At 42.0% G+C, this 16,011-nt stretch overlaps 3 protein-coding genes across 5 annotated transcripts; all 3 read right to left on the bottom strand.

Annotated features, from left to right (window-relative positions):
- Window positions 1-2,392: 2,392 nt before the first annotated feature.
- LOC6727059 lies at window positions 2,393-3,358 on the bottom strand. Its single transcript, XM_002102420.2, has 2 exons — window positions 2,659-3,358; window positions 2,393-2,604 (listed from the first exon to the last, which is right to left on the bottom strand). Exons 1-2 carry the CDS (start codon window positions 3,203-3,205, stop codon window positions 2,588-2,590), a joined length of 564 nt encoding a protein of 187 aa, XP_002102456.1. The 5' UTR covers window positions 3,206-3,358; the 3' UTR covers window positions 2,393-2,587.
- Window positions 3,359-9,411: 6,053 nt separating this feature from the next.
- On the bottom strand, window positions 9,412-12,236 carry LOC6727061 (facilitated trehalose transporter Tret1). Its single transcript, XM_016175855.3, has 7 exons — window positions 12,029-12,236; window positions 11,849-11,966; window positions 11,679-11,790; window positions 11,470-11,600; window positions 10,561-10,913; window positions 10,086-10,498; window positions 9,412-9,962 (listed from the first exon to the last, which is right to left on the bottom strand). Exons 1-7 carry the CDS (start codon window positions 12,108-12,110, stop codon window positions 9,765-9,767), a joined length of 1,407 nt encoding a protein of 468 aa, XP_016033558.1. The 5' UTR covers window positions 12,111-12,236; the 3' UTR covers window positions 9,412-9,764.
- Window positions 12,237-12,639: 403 nt separating this feature from the next.
- Window positions 12,640-14,758, bottom strand: LOC6727062 (facilitated trehalose transporter Tret1-2 homolog). 3 transcript variants are annotated; one of them, XM_016175853.3, is made up of 7 exons: window positions 14,541-14,758; window positions 14,368-14,485; window positions 14,192-14,303; window positions 13,999-14,129; window positions 13,591-13,925; window positions 13,105-13,517; window positions 12,640-13,046 (listed from the first exon to the last, which is right to left on the bottom strand). In XM_016175853.3, exons 2-7 carry the CDS (start codon window positions 14,475-14,477, stop codon window positions 12,849-12,851), a joined length of 1,299 nt encoding a protein of 432 aa, XP_016033559.1. In that variant the 5' UTR covers window positions 14,478-14,485; window positions 14,541-14,758; the 3' UTR covers window positions 12,640-12,848. The 3 variants fall into 3 exon arrangements, with proteins under 3 accessions (XP_016033559.1, XP_002102459.1, XP_044779210.1); XM_002102423.4 differs by having other exon boundaries at window positions 14,545-14,757; XM_044923275.1 differs by lacking the exons at window positions 14,192-14,303; window positions 14,368-14,485; window positions 14,541-14,758 and having other exon boundaries at window positions 13,591-13,947.
- Between the last annotated feature and the right edge of the window lie 1,253 nt (window positions 14,759-16,011).

Consider the following 16,011-nt stretch of genomic DNA (forward strand, 5'->3'; position numbering starts at 1 on the left):
GTTTCTCACATTTGACCACATCTTCGGTATCTTAACAATAGTTTATTATTTTTGTTAGAACGTAACATTCATGAAATACTTTTGAAAGGAAGTACCTATGGTCTTATACCCTTAGCGAGGGTATAAATGTAGGATTTACTGCATTGCATGCAGCACCCCCAGGAAATTATCTTGTCAATGGCTGCGCTTCAATTGCAGTCCAGCTATTGTTGGGCATGGTCCTCGTTTTTGGGGTCCGGGGCCAACTCCTCTGCATTTGACTTGGCCTGAGATGGACAGTAGCCCGGACCTGGCTGGCAGTTCCCTTTTTTTCTGGGAGCTCGTTTTTGAGGTGTGTTTCTCTCTAAAGCGCATGATCCCAACCATATTTCTTCTTCATTTGCTGGCATAATTTACATATGGTTATATAAGCTAAATTCGGGAAGGCAGCAGGGGTAGAGGGTATCTATTGCAAAACTCGGCTCCAACTGATGCGGCATGTTTTATTTAATTGCCAACGAGTCATACCAAGAAAAGCAGCCCATAGAGAGAGAGTCCAAAGAGTCGAGTACACGTGTACCCGTTAACATCGATTTCAACCGACTATCCATCCATTTATATATTCCCCTGCAATTGGTGATTTGTATAGGGCAGACAGTTTTGTCTTTTGTTCGTGGTCAATGGGTGCGTTTAGGTTTCCCCTTTCAAATGGCCCAGCATGGGGCCTGAAAGTAGGTATCCATAAGAAATTATGTTTGGTCTTAGCAATTATCTTTAATCTACTCAATTAAATTGGGCATGCTCCAAATAAATTATTCAAATTAATTGCTTTGACTAGAGGTAATGTCTTCTAGAAGACATCAAAGTAGCGATCAATTTGGGCATTATATCACCTGCAGAAGAACAATATCAACCAACAGGTCCAACTCTTTAGTAGACTAGCCCATTTCTTCGGCCCAGAAACCGGCTTCAGTCGCTAACAGAAAATAAGTTATAAATAAATCTGTGTCACTGGCGGAACGCAGCACAAGACAATAGATGGATGAACAAAAACATCGCTAAATAAATACCCCTTAAGTCATTGAAGATTATGCAATTTATAGGAGTAAATGAAAATATCAAACACGCAAGCAAGCGAGAGATTCAATACAAAAGACTTGGACAACAAACTTGTTTCGGTTCTAGGCGCAGAACACGTTTGGCCGAAACTCGGCGGAACTTTCCCAGCGTCGGAAGACTTTTGGCCGAACTGTAAATTTGCTGGCATGCATATTGTAATAGTGTCACTTTGTCTTGGCCCAGTCATCTGCCTAATTAACAAAGCTTCATAAATATTCAGCAAATCGTAGATAAGAACATCTGCCAGTTGCCCGAAGACCCAGAGTTGCACGTTCCGTTCGTGTTGTGCCGCCATTAGGGCTTGAAGCTCGAAGCCTTTTATTCTCGGAGTCTCTGGCCCAGAAGTGTTTTGAAATCACTCTCTATAAATATGGATTTCCCAGGAGCCAGCTGTGAGAGCTTTTTGCCGGGTCTTAACCGACTAAGAACCGATTATTTTAATTAAATTTTATTAAAAAAGATAAAAGACCCCACGCCCACATGCCAATGGCAAAACAAATGCCCGAAAATATATTCTTTTATTCCGCTGTTAGTGCAATTGTTTTCCTAACCAGCTGCTGCTGTTCTATGCAAATGTTCCAAACTTATCTTCCCGGCAATTATACAGCTGCACTTATCAGCCATGTTGGCTAGAACACGGCCCGGCTCGGCCCGTTCCGACCTCCAACGACCCCGGGCATGGATTCCAGCCCAATCCACACCCCGTCCACGGACTTGCCCTTCGAGAAGTCACTGCAATTGTTCGCTTGGAACGCGATAATGCAAACATTAGACACTTCATTTCATTTGGTTTGGTCTGCCGTCGCGTCTGCGCGGCTTTCAATACCTCAATTAACCCATCATGGGCATGCGCAGCTTCTGTCTGCGGCTTTGTTTTGCGTTTGTTTGTTTGGTTTGGGCTTTGTTTTGACTTTGCATCTGCGAGATGCCTATCGAGCCAACACTTCCACGTCGATCTACAACTTGTGAGATCCCAGATTGTTGTCGGTGGCTCGTTATGACTCGGGCCCAGAATTCGGTGTGCCATTGAAGAGTCGTGGATCAGTTAAAGTTCTTGCAAATAATTGAAAGGTTCCGCGACTCTGGCATACTTGAAATCATTAACAAGCTTGAAGTACCATCATTACCATAGGCTTAGATATAAGGAAGTATCTATTTAACTGTGTGAAATAGATTGTATAACAATTTGGACTCTTTAAATGGGCTTACTTTAATTGGTTGGGATCTATAAAACATTCCAGTTAATAATTCCCTTGGTATAAGAGAATATCACCCACTAAGACCAACAAACAAATTAGTATAGCTGTTCTTTTATTTATTGCACAATTCGGCATATTATGTTATCTGCGAAAACATTCGTCTTAGTTCTTGATGGCCCACTAAAGGCTATGCTAAACATCAAATGACAAATCTACCAGAAGAGACCCGATAGTCCGGAGCTGCAAAGCGGTCAATTTGGACATTCAAACAGCATTTTCGACATATTCCTTTAGATCATAATATTATCTGGAAAAGCAAGGAATTATGGTTGCGATTGATACCAAATAATTTGGCTCTTACTGGGCAGAAAATGGTGGAGTTCCGGATTCGGGTTTTTGTTGATCGCTTCATCTATGTAATCTCCGCCAGAGCGCAGCGGTAAATGTTCTATGGCAGGTTGATAAGTTGGAACGGCATCTAATGGGACCTGCTGAGCCTGATCGTCCTGCTTTGGTGGGCCAAACTGGACCGCCTCCCTTTCAACTTCTTCCTGCTGATGCTGTGGTACCTTGTTCCTGCAGTTGAAGAATCGAATCCATGTGTGCGGTCGGAAGACTTGACCTTGCTCCCTCGGTGCCTCCTCGATCGGCGATCCTTTTAGGTCATTGGCTATCAGATCCGGACGCATGTGGCGATGGTGGTGGTGGTGGTACTGCTGGTGTTGGTGCTGCTGCTGGAGCCGGCTTACGTCCTCCACCACAAACAAAATGCCAGCGACAATTAGCAAGGCCACCGAGAGCAGGACCAGGAAGCACAGGATGTCCTGCAGCAGTGTTCTCAGATAATCAGGACTCGCAGATCGACGCTCTCCGGCGGGTATTTGACTCTCGGCCTTGGAAATATCCATTAGCAAAAAATTTTAATGTGCCAAATCTTTAACTAAACTTGTATACTATGTGTTTTTATATGGAAATTTTGAACTCCAAACGTTGCTTGCTGCTCAACCGACGGTATAGAATAAAATAATATGGGCTTTCCTCGGTTGAATTGAACTGGACTGGAAATACCTCGCCTACTTGCTTGGAAAACCGTCTTTACTTTTCTTTTCCATCTTTGTTGTCTTCCCTGCATTTCTCGTGATAAGCCCAACTTTCCCAACGTCTTTGGAAATTGGTGTAATTGAAACTCTTTAACGGCAATCAACATGACGTTTGATGTGATTGAATTATTGGACACTTAAATGGGCGGCCTCAGCGAAATGCAAGGCAGCCAAGGGGAGTCGAATGGAAGACTCTTTAGCGCATTTTCCTATTTTCACACCTCGGGCAGCGCGTCCCTAACTTACCTGGCCCTCATCCGCACCCTCGGACTGTGGGTATCACTCAGTGCCTAATGAAGATGTCTCCCCCAAAAACTGGAACCGAATCCGTGCCAAACTGCCGGGCCTGGAGGTTCATTAGTCAGGAAGTGTTATACATGATGCAGTCGACTGTGCGCCCATGCATGTTAGGGAAATTGAGGCTTTAATTTGATTATATGGACACTAAAAAGGGGGAGGCATAGTATATGGTTACATAAACGGGCACTTACTACTTGCTAATTTCTAAATAATAATAATAATATCGTGCTTTTTGGCTTGACTTCAGGAAGTCAAATTGCAGAACTTAGTCTGTTAGTATGGCAAATAGATTCGATTTCCGCAAAACGCTTTCAATCAGCTGGCCAAAATCAATTAAAAGGCAACTGCAAATGCTCGGTTATACAATCAGAGTTGTAAATTGTAAATGCCCCCACTGTTTGACGCTCCGCAACTGATAAGGCCACCTCACCCTGGAGCTGAGGAAAACCAAAAGCTCGGGCGAACACAACAATGGCAGCGGCGGAGACATTACATAACCTCCAGATGCCAGGGCAGGCACAATAACCTACAAATGCGCAACCTCACTAACCGAATGAACCCAGGCCCAAAAGGAGAAAAATAAGCTACAAGATACAAAGCTAAACTGCTAAAGCCAACGTAATACGGTTTGCAGCTTCTAGAGAAAATGAAACAAAACCCGAGCGGGAAAATCATCGGGTCGAGTTGTGTGTGTGTGTGTGTGGGAAATTGCGACAACGACAAATAAATTACAGCAACGCTTAAGGTCAAGCGATTTGTGCAGAAATGAGGCATATAGAAAACATATTGCTGCGATCGCTGCCTTTCTGATAACCAAAGAAATGAATAGGCCCTCGACTGTTAACAGTGATGCGAAGGCTGGCCACAAATATTGGTAATTCATTCTAAAAAAAAGCCAGCATACAAATAAGTTACATGGCCAATACACATTTAAACAACATATTAGATTGGTAAGCGCTAAAGGATATGAGTAATAGCAATGGTTATAGACAAGACTTTCGATCTTGACCACAATAGAAGTTTTGATACAATAATGTCATTTAATATTAAATTATAAATAATTAAATTATAAATACTAAATAAAATAAATACAAATATCTTACGAATTCATATAATGAAATAAAATATATATAATGGAGACTGTCTCTTTTTAAAATCTTGCAAAAATCATATAAGAAAGGTTCTCCAAACACTTGGATATTAGCGCGACAAACTGATTTTAATCAAACGAAGCTTCCTTCTTTAAATTAAATTTTAGTTATAATTCTGCTATTTTTTTGTAGTACCCTGGGTAGAGTTTGGGGTACCTTTGTCATCACTGCCACCGAGTGGCAGTCTGGTAGACTGCCGACGAATCGTGGCTACCACAATTGCTGCGGGGTCAAATGGCGTTGAGGTAACGAGGCGAGCTAAATCATCGACTTCAACTGGGAGTCAACACGTGCAGAGTGTTCCATGCCCCCGGGCTGTGAATACCCGGCTCTGGAGTCGCACAGCTCGGCCAGAATTGATTGCCACTTGGGAAGGCCATTTCGGTTGCTCTTCTAGCTCGTTCGTACATATAAATCAAAAGAATTAAGTGCCGAGGAAGGGCCAAACGATTGTCCGACATTAGCCACCTACTTGGGGAGCGGCCAGGTCTGAGGATGAATCAAGGTGTCAATTTGGCGTAGATTCGGTAGTCGGCGATCAATTAAATTCGTATTAGCTTTTCTACGTTATTTTGCTATATTCTCACTTTATTTGGGGTATTAAAATCTGCAAAATCTAAGCCATGTTCTGGGAATCTTCATTGACTAAATCATTAAGTGAGATATTTGCTGACCAGAGATGACTGGAAAATTTTCCCAATTTGTTAGGCTCTTCTTTTGAGGCATAGTTATTAATTTTTTGTGTAAAAAAACTCACTTGGTATATTACAATGTTTCACTTGGAAATGGTTGCTATGAGTTTTTAATTGTATAAATTCTTATTTTTGTTATGGCTTTCTTTTAGCCCGTGAATAGTCCAATAAATTTCTTTTCTAGATGTGGCCAGTGATCTGGGGCTTCCCCATTACCTCTCACCCGATGCCAAGTTTTGCCCTTTAGAGGAGGTGAATGCCTGCCCAGTTTCATAACCCATTTCGATGGGTTGTAACAACTAGCAACTAGTTTCGGCTTTTGGCTTCGTGCCTTTGCCTTCATGTCTTCATTTCACCCACCGCCACCACAAGATTGTGTTAAAATTTTATTTTTGCATAATTGAAAAAATTTAACAACTTTGGCCAAACAAATTTTACGTTAACTGTGCGCATTTTGTAATTTCGCTCGCGTGCACATTTCGTTTACCCATCCGACCTGACCCATTCCTTGGCCAAAACCGTAGGTAAAAAGAGGCTGAGAGCCGAGAAAAGCTAAAACATTATTACAACAAGCAGCGTGATTTCCGGAAGTTGGAGCTGAAGCGCAACAAAGGCGCCTGCGCCTGCGCAAATGTCGTCGGCGTTGCTGTCGAATTGATTGTTGCCGTTGCAGTTGCAGTTGTGGCAGTTGTGGCAGTTGCTGCGAAGATCCAAAGAAAGTCGTGCTGCAACAGCTGCAACGGCAGCTCGGCCAACTTGCCGTCCTGTCTTCGTGCGAATAATGTCATTTGTGTTTGTTTTATAACCAAATTTACAACAACTTGCCACTGTCGACGGCAGGCACACTTGCAACGCCACTGCTGCACTCAACATAATTGCTTCAGTCCGAGGTAACGATGCCTTGGAACCCTTCTTGTGCCTTGTAAAGATACTTACAACTCGTTTATTTACATACCTTTATATCGAAAGTAGCTGAAAGTTACCAGAATCTAGCTAAAACTCACTTTCTTTTAACTCTCGTTTAGTACTTTCACCACTTACGCTATCTTAAAATGCTATAATCAATCAGTTAGCACCTAAAACTTCTAATTCTACTTCACTTTTACCTTGCAAACAACAATTAGCCACATCCAAAGCCAGAACCTACAGGGTCAGAAGTTATATAATAGTTTCGATTCTGCAAAATTGCGTCATGTTTCGTCTTTTTTGATCATTTCTAATTAATAGGTTTTCTTCTTCTGCTACGTGTATTGGTTGGTGTCTGCACGATCTTACATAATAATTATAGAAATAAAGCTGTCCCGGCTAACATAAATTAGCATTATAGAAAATAGAAAGGTCTCCCCTTCTTCGTCCGGACCCAAATGGTTTTGGCCAAATGGTGTCTTTGCCCTCGCATCCTATCCTCACACTTGACCATTCTTTAAGCTGCTGATCGTGGCTAATTTTATAACAGGTCTCGTTGGATTTCATAAATCTTAGATGTGGCGAAATTTTCGTCCAAGTGGCGGTGGCATTAAATTAATGTTCTAACATAAATTTATAATTCATGTTTAAAGGCCAGGCCAGCACTTCTGAAATAATGATGGCTTTGTCTTGGCAACCGCGTCAGTTGAGGATGATTTAATGACCTTTTTAAGATGCTGAAGTCGATGTTGGCGGGACAAAGGTACTCTTATTAATTATTTTATTGGCAGACGGTTAATAAATGCTCCACTGACAGGAAGCGCAAATTAAATATGTTTTTGTACCTAATTTGTGTGGGGCTTAATTAATTTTTCTAGCATTTATAAATTGCTATTTAATGCCCGATCCTTTGGCAATTCCTTTTGTTTTACAAGGTCTCTTTGATTTACTGGGAATACCTTCCAAAAAGTCACAAGTAATTTGAATGCAGTTCTTTGGATTTGATGTCTATATATTATACCTAGGTTTCACGCACTTCACTTGACCTAACCACCTCTGACCTTTCAATTAATCATGGCTAATATATGAGTGTGAGGTGTTTTCAGGTGTTTTTAGATAACTTCTGCTGACAGCCACACTATCAGCGATGTTTTTCATCCGCCGCCTTATTTACCATAAAGTTTTCACACGACAAGTCAGGTTTTTTTGGAAGTATGCCAATGTGTATATGCATATTAAGGTATTTTCGTCGTATTTCTACGTCTAAAATGCAAATGCTGTTTGTGTATTTTATTTTGGCTAAAGTTCAGTCAACTTCGGTCCAAACTATTTTAGTTTTTATAGGACAATGAGCAGCGGAATCTGTTATTATGTAAACTCTTCGAAAAAGAACCTAATCATTGAAGCCCAGCGATTGTATAAGTTTCGTGATCAAAAGAAATGCGGAATTCGGTTAGCCCCAATCTCCATTCACAAAATTAGAGCATATAAACATTTAAGCCAATTTTTCACAATTACCAAATCGACTGCCCAAACGCACAATAGCAACTCAGCGGCCAAACAATAATGAATTCAATATTTTCGCAAAACACAATAAATAAATCGAGAAATAATTTCACCCGCAATTGCGACGTTGTCATCCCGGTTTGGTTATCAATGGAGATCACTAGGTGAGTGGCACTCGGCGCTAATTGTGAGTTATGGAGGCCGAAATTGGAGTTGCTACTGTGGAACAGCAACAAGATAGACTGACATTTCGGTCAAATGGAAAATTGCGTGTTAATGGTCATGCAGGGCAGACAATGGATGTGGATTGCCCACCCGGCTTTCTTTCAGCCGATTGCAGCCGATCAAAGCCAAACAATTGGCATCCGTGTTGCCACAAATCAAATGCTCGTAATCGCAACAATGAGCAATTGCTGGCATTAGTCGCGATTGTTTGTCCAACTTTTTCGGCCTCTTTCGATTCGCCGGGAGTAGTTGGTTGCAACAGTTCCATGGCCCACACACTGGGGTATATGCTACCATACCACAGACTTCCGACAACTCATCCAGTGCTGACCCATCCCATCCCATCCCAACCCAACTGATTATCAACTTAATCAGCAGCGGCTAATTGCGGTCTGCCGCCACATTTGCACTTAGCCCAACTGCAATAAGTGCAGCTAAGTTGAAGTTGTTACAAATTTCCGCCTGTCAGCAGACCGACTAGATCCCATTTCCAGTGAGTGACAGAAAAACGTGTGAAAATTATGAAACTGCATTTTGATGCAACGTCGGCGGGTAAGTGGATGCGATTGTGGATGGACTCCCGAAATAAGAAACTCCCCCCCACTAAAAATGTGAGCATTAGATTTGTGGCTCTGTGGGTTTTTCGACTGCAGCTCCAGCTCCAACTCCATCTGGGCTTTGTTTGAGCTGGCATCGTCTCTGGAGATCTGAGCGAGATTTGTGTGTCCTGTCATAGAGATCAAATTTTCTTTTCTCCTCGCTCACTTTGCGGCGCTTAATTTGCACTGAAACTGCATTTGCAGAGCTCGAAAAGTGCCCGTCGTAGAAGCAAAATAAATAATTTTTATTGTGTTGAATTTATGAGTCATTGTTTGGCTCTTTGGATCTTCGGCTGCCTGGCTTTTTGCCCCAGCTGGCTTTATCTTCTAGGCTTATGCGAGTTCATTAATTTTGCACTGCGGAGTTATCGCAGGAAAGCGGCTAGGAAAAAGAGTTTTCTTGTTACATCGCAGGCTTATCACTGCGAAATATAGCCCACTTAGGTGGCAAACAAAACTGTCTGATAGCAGGAATCGATATGGAAAAACCATCGAAAGTTAGAAAGAAAGGGCAAAAGAAATACAATACAAATTTAGTTTCCTTAAACAACTATTAACTGCATAAACTTACCATTTCGGTATATAAATAATAACTATTTAAAATTGCTTGCTCTATAATAATAACAAAAATCTCGATTGATTTTAAATCTAATACAAATTTATTTAAGTAAAAGCTATGGGTAACTTAAGTCTATTCATTTACAATTTTCGCGCTTATCAATCACAAGATCACAGACCCGAGACTTTCTCCAAGCCAAATTATTAAATAAAATTTCTATCTACAGAAATCCGAAAGAAAACCGCAATGCTCACAAATTGAATTAAGTTCAAGAGTTCAGAATGAGCCGATGCCGCCATTGTGCTACAAACTATTTACTGAGTACTCTTGACATGGGAGCATTTTTGGGATCCCGCAGCTTATGCAATGGGCCACACCGCCAACAAAAGCAGCCAAGTGGCGTGGCCGCTGGGCCCGAAGTTGATGTCATCAGTGCGTCATCAGCTTTCCTTTGGTCTCCGGCAGAAACAGTCCCAAGACAATGAATCCGAAGAGGCACATGCCCGCCGACATGAACATGGTGGCAGCCAGGCCCTGATCGTAGATCATAGTGGGGTAGATCTTCAGAGCCACGAAGATAAATCCGCTAAATGTGGCCATGCTCAAGGAGGTGCCAATGGAGCGGATCTGCAATTGGTAAGGAAAAGAAGATAGATTGATGAAGCTACAGCTTGAGAATTCTGGTTTCCAATTAGTAATATTTTTCAATATTAAATTGGACTTGATTTTCAGTGATTCGGAATCACTCACCTTAGCTGGGAGCAGCTCAATGATGATGATGAAGATCAGGGCTATAACTCCCAGGGAAGCAATGCAGGCCACAAGGCACATGATGACCAAAGGAAGCCATCCATTCTGGTTCAGAAACTCCTCCGAAGCGAAGCACTTCAGCAGTGCAATGGACAGCTCACCCAAACCCATTCCACCCATCGAGGTGAGGAGCAGAACACGACGACCCAGTCTGTCCACCAGGGCGACAGCACTGAAGATTCCCACCAGCTGGGCAGCTCCGACCACAATGGTGCTGGTGTTCGGATCCAGGTTGTTGCCCAGCTCAGCAAAAATGTGCGATGTGTAGTTGAAGATGGCGAAGCTTCCTGACAGCTGATTGCAGATGATCAGCACAAAGATCAGGCCGAATATCTTTAGTGTAGGTACGTTGACTGCAAGGGTAAGACAATTATTTAATCAGACCGTAGGTAAAGATAATTTGTATATTACTCACTGAAATCTCGCCAAGAAATGCTCTCGGTGACGCCGCCGCTGAGAACCTGAAGCCGAAATGTGTCAAACTCAATTTTAGCCGCGTCATGCTGAGAAGCCTCCTTGTCGGAGGAAGTGGGTGGTGTCAGATTCTTGTAGAAGTAGAAAGACTTCTCGGCCTGGTCATCGCGCCCTCGTCTCAGCAAATATTGTGGTGTCTCCGATAAGCCAATAACTGCCAGCATAAACACCACCGGCAGAGCAACGATAATACACGGCATCAGATAGTACGAGAGATACGAGGCCAATGTAAAGCCAACCATCATGCCGATGCTAACGTACATCATGGCCATGGACGATAAAGCTCCCCGAACGCTAAAATTAGTATAAAAAATTATATTAAATTAGAATAAGTCTATATTAAGACAATAAATCTTTTTGGCTTCATTCATCCTACATTCAAACTACTTATTACGACCTGAAACCATTATATGGATAGATAGATATCCACTAATTATTGACAATCGACAAAAATGATCCCAAAATGATTTGAAAAATTAAATAAAACTAAAATTGAACATAAGAATTGCGTTGCCGTCAATTTTATTAATATATTTTTTCTGCCGAAATTTATAAAAATCTGCAAATGACCTTTCGCAACCATACTCAAGTTAAATGTTAATAGGAAAAGAAATGCCTTAGATTGATTTCTTTTCCCACTTGCTAAATTCCAAGTAATTCACTCCAATCATTCAATAATTCCCCGACCTATATCTAATCATTATTAGGTAGACAAACGTGAGCCGATATTATTGAATATATGAACGTAGTCTGGGCTTATCAGTGCACGTAAAACTTGAAATAATCTATAATTAATAGATTACCCTTAATCCGCAATGTTGTCAGTCACTAGAATAATGACGCGACTTACCTATTGTCGGCTATTTCGGCTATGAATATGGGCAAGACGACGTAGCAGCCACCGCCGGACATTCCCGCCAGGAATCGGCCAGCATACAGATACGTAACGTCTTGGGCGGAATAGATAAGGATCCAGTAGATCTAGCGAATGGAAAAGAAAGCGGTGAAGTGACTCAAGCTCTTGGGAAACCCCTTGGACAACATGTGAACTTTATCTACCATATTGGGTATGGCCAGGAAATACATGCACACTTTACGGCCCAATCGATCGAGTAGCAGTCCGAAGATTATATTGCCGGTCAGCGAGCCTAGGCCGATAAGTGATCCAACCCTGAGAACATCAATGCGTTCAACCAAAGTTATTTCCACTGGCAGTGTATCAAGCTTACCAGGATGCCTGGGTAATGGTCAGGGGATCCCCCAAAGGGCTTTCGTCGGATCCGAGCAGTCGAAGAGAGGGTGACAGCCATCCCACGGCAATTCCATGGGTCAGCGTCATAATATGCACTGGGATTAGTCAACTTTTATTAAATGCTCTACTGTGGTTCCTTCCTTGTATTTTCACCCACCAGTCATGGTGGCAATAAATTGCCATCGGTACCGCGCACTAAAAATACTCAACTTCTGCGATGGACTTGAATCGTAAGTCATATTGCCTAATTTAATTTAGGACTCCTGAAAATGTTCCGCTTTTGGATTGCGAATTAACCACTGGGCGCTCGTGTGCCAACTGAGGGTTCTTAATTTGAGTGACAAGAGTTTATGTAGTGGAAATCACGCCAGATAAGCCAACTTCCCAATCTTCTGGCAATCATAAACAATAATGACGACTGTAAAATTGTTGCAGATTAGATAAGTATTAAGTAGTCGCAGCGTAGTACCGCTGATTAATGCAAAACGCTCCCATTTAAAGAGGTCTGGGGAAGTCTGTAAATTAAAAAAAAAAAAACTACTTGGCAGTCAGGCTAATCTTACAGTTGAACTGTTGGATAGCAGCAATAAGATTGTGCAAATTTGCATAACTTTGCATGAGTAAGGTGACAATATTTACTTAAGATTGACGAAGTCATTGTAAACAGTCTTTGGATTTTATTTGAGCTATTTGCATTTACACATTTATTATGAATTTTTATACATTTTCTCTTTTTTTACTCTAAAGGAAGATTATAAAACTGAGACATTTATCCAGGGTGTTTTAATAAATATCTTATTCCAAATCTAAACCTATTTCAATGGATTATCTCTTAGCAATACGCTTGCTTCTATTTGTTATGGCTTGTTGTTAGAAGTATATCGCTATCACTAAGGACCGATTTCACAAACCTAGCTGCTTATCACCTATATAGACTACGTGAATTCGATATGTACTGGTTCTACTTAATTAGCCCATTATTGGGTAATGCTCTTGCCCCTGGTCTCAGGCAAAAATATTCCCAGAACTACCAAACCTAGTAGACAGAAACTCGCCGACACAAACATTGTGACATGCACTCCATAATCGTTGATCAGGATGGGATAAGTGATGAGGGCAATGAATACGGATAAGCTGAGTCCGCACATACTGATGGAGATGCCAGGGGCACGAATCTGCAAGGACATGAGCTTTAAGTATAATTCTTTAACAAATTAGCATAGCCGAGCTTACCTTAAAGGGCAGAAGCTCAACTATGATGACAAAGGTAAGAGCCACTATGCCCGCTGACGCCGTGAAGGACACAATGCCCATTAGGGTTAGTGCAATCCAACCATTGTTGTGTAAAAAGTCCTGCGAGGCAAAGGATTTCAGCAGACCCACTCCCAGCTCAGCCAGACCCATTCCGGCCAGCGATGGGATCAAAAGGAGCCGACGACCCACGCGGTCCACCAGCAAAACGGCGCTGATCAAACCAAAAATCTGCACAACACCCAGAAATATGCCACATAGATTGGGCTCCATCCTGCTACCCAGTTGCTCGAAGATGGTCGACGAATAGTTGAAGATGGCAAAGGAGCCCGACATCTGATTGGAGAGCAGCAGAACGGCGATCAGTCCAAATGCTTTTCCCGAGACCTTGTTAACTAAATTGAATTGAAGATACAAAATTTTTATTGTAAAGTACCATTTCGAAAATTTCCTAAATTTTTAACTTACAGAAATCAGCACTAGTAATCTTTTCAGTTATGCCGCTGGCGAGAACTTTATTCCGCAATATGTCAAATTCAGCTTTATTTTCGGCCTGTTGCGCTGGATCCTTCGATAAGTTCTTGTAAAAGCAAAAGGACTTTTCGGCCTTTTCTTCATAGCCCCGTTTCAGAAGGTCCTGTGGAGGCTCAGGAAGCGGAATGATGAGGCACAAATATAGAATTGGCAGGAAAATGACGACGCACGGAAGCACATGGTAGGATAGGCAATAGACCAATACAAATCCCACTGTGATGCCACTACAGAGTGTCATCATAAAAAAAGAGCCTAGAGTTCCACGAACGCTTAAGGAATGTTGTGGTTAAACTAGTCTGAATATTATCCCACTTGGCAAGTAGTTGCTTTGGAATGACTTACCTATTATCAGATACTTCCGCTATAAATACAGGAAAGCAAACCACCAAAGTGCCACCAGAAAATCCCAAAAGGACGCGACACACATAAAAATACAGTGATTTGCTTGCGAAGTAGATCAAGATCCAATTAAGCTGTAAGAAATTGCAGTACTCATTTGGAAGCTATTGTTTAGCCAAGACAAAGTTATATTTACGATATTTGGTAGGGGCACAAAGTACATGCACTTCTTAATTCCGAAATACGAGACCGGGACGCAAATTAGCATATTACAAATCAGACACCCAATTCCAAAAGCAGCACCGATCCTGGAAATCTCAATGATGCCAGTTAAATTTACATCTAAATTGACTATTTCCATTGCTGACATACCACTTCACCTCGCTGATGTCAATTGGATGGCCAATTGGACTGTTGTCGGAGATGAGAGTGGGCAGAGTGGGCGAGAACCATCCTAGGGATATTCCATGAGTCAACGACATAATGCACACTGGAAAAAATCATTAGGTATCAACGATTGATCACACAGACCAACGGATTCTTACCCACGTATCATGGTGGAAAGCAACTGCCAGCGGGTGCGTCTGCTACAGATTTGCATATTCTATCGTTGCCTAACACTAGAAATCATGATATTCTTCATATTATAAAGAATGCACTCCCTCTATTTTAAAGCTTTACTCCTATGTTAAGAGAGAACCCCGAAATTTACTAGCTGACCTATGAATAACCAAAACAAATAATTCAATTTGAGTGCTATGACAATGTAAATATGACTCATGTTTGGAAAGTGGATATTTCGATCTTTAGATCGTAGTTTATAGATTCCGGTCACTTTTTGGATCATAAGAGTGGTGAAACCCCTTAATAGAGGCATAAAATACGCAAACGCATGAAATTCGCTTTTATCTTATGTTTACTTCATAGCCCAAATGGCAGCAAAGTGGATGAGGAAATGCTCTACCCATAGAGATTGTGATACCGAAGTAGTCGAGCGAGCACACAAATAATAAAATCATGAAATTCGCGGAACTGTGTTTATTTTATCTCGGCACAATTAGGTCCCACAGAGATATTAATCAGCGGAGGGAAAAGGCAAACAAGCTGGGCAATCAAACAGCATGACAACAAGTTAATGGCGAGTGGGGGAGAATCTCCTTGCAAGACAGGGCTTATCGGCTCCCAATTGGCGATCGTGTCACAATAAATGATTTTCCTGTGATCAAGTTATTATATGCGGTTCCTGGCCCCACTCAGTCAGGCAGTCAGTCAGTCAGTCTCTCATCGACTGTCTCGTCTGGCCGCCTATATCGATCGATAATGAGGGGTTCCTGCGCTACCAGCTGGGCAAGTTTGGCCGCGGCTTACATAAATCTCGGCTGCATTTTAATGCACAAAAACGATTGGGCCCATCGTGATTCCTTTTGGAAGACTCCGTCGTCATCGGGTTTCGTGGCTGGGGCTCTGCACGGTCGGAGGTCATGCCCTGCGGTTTGTTGTGCCGTTTGTAAAATGCTCAATAAAAAATATCAAATTTTTTCTGTGTCATTTGCATCTGCAGTCCTCGTTCCGCAGTCCGCAGTCCGTGACCATATTATAAGCCACTCCGGCACTTTGACACAACCAAGGCAATAAGTACCCATGCTCGCTTCTCTGGTGGCCAACCGCTTGTCTTTCGTCATTAGCACACAATTGTTCACTACGTTCGAATGCTAAGATATCACTTTCGTTTGTTCAGCTGTCAGTGGCGATAAATTGGCCACCAGAGCACAGACAAGCTCGGGACTTGAGATTTTGGGCATTACCATTACTTTTCACCCGCCTATCTGGTTTGGCTAACATTCCGGATGGATGATGCACTTAATGCTGGCGAGATTGGAGTTCTATTCTTCCCAACAGGTTAGTTAACTAACCTTATTGTATTGTCTGATTAATAGTGATTTATCTGCGGCTTTAACGAATTACGTCTTATACTTATACTATATATATTTTGAAAGCAACATAAATTGATGTCAT

Source organism: Drosophila simulans, chromosome 3R, assembly GCF_016746395.2.
Source record: "Drosophila simulans strain w501 chromosome 3R, Prin_Dsim_3.1, whole genome shotgun sequence".
Lineage (NCBI taxonomy): Eukaryota > Metazoa > Arthropoda > Insecta > Diptera > Drosophilidae > Drosophila > Drosophila simulans.

What these genes read in the sequence shown, in the direction of transcription:
- LOC6727061 (XM_016175855.3), bottom strand. Translation starts at nt 12,110, where the DNA reads ATGACTTACGATTCAAGTCCATCGCAGAAGTTGAGTATTTTTAGTGCG. An exon ending in ATTTATTGCCACCATGACTG is followed by an intron (nt 11,967 to 12,028) that starts GTGGGTGAAAAT and finishes GACTAATCCCAG; the next exon opens with TGCATATTATGACGCTGACC. An exon ending in GCCGAAATAGCCGACAATAG is followed by an intron (nt 10,914 to 11,469) that starts GTAAGTCGCGTC and finishes TACTAATTTTAG; the next exon opens with CGTTCGGGGAGCTTTATCGT.
- LOC6727062 (XM_002102423.4), bottom strand. Translation starts at nt 14,596, where the DNA reads ATGCAAATCTGTAGCAGACGCACCCGCTGGCAGTTGCTTTCCACCATG. An exon ending in GTTGCTTTCCACCATGATAC is followed by an intron (nt 14,486 to 14,544) that starts GTGGGTAAGAAT and finishes GATTTTTTCCAG; the next exon opens with TGTGCATTATGTCGTTGACT. An exon ending in TTGAGCTTCTGCCCTTTAAG is followed by an intron (nt 13,047 to 13,104) that starts GTAAGCTCGGCT and finishes ATGTCCTTGCAG; the next exon opens with ATTCGTGCCCCTGGCATCTC.
- LOC6727059 (XM_002102420.2), bottom strand. Translation starts at nt 3,205, where the DNA reads ATGGATATTTCCAAGGCCGAGAGTCAAATACCCGCCGGAGAGCGTCGA.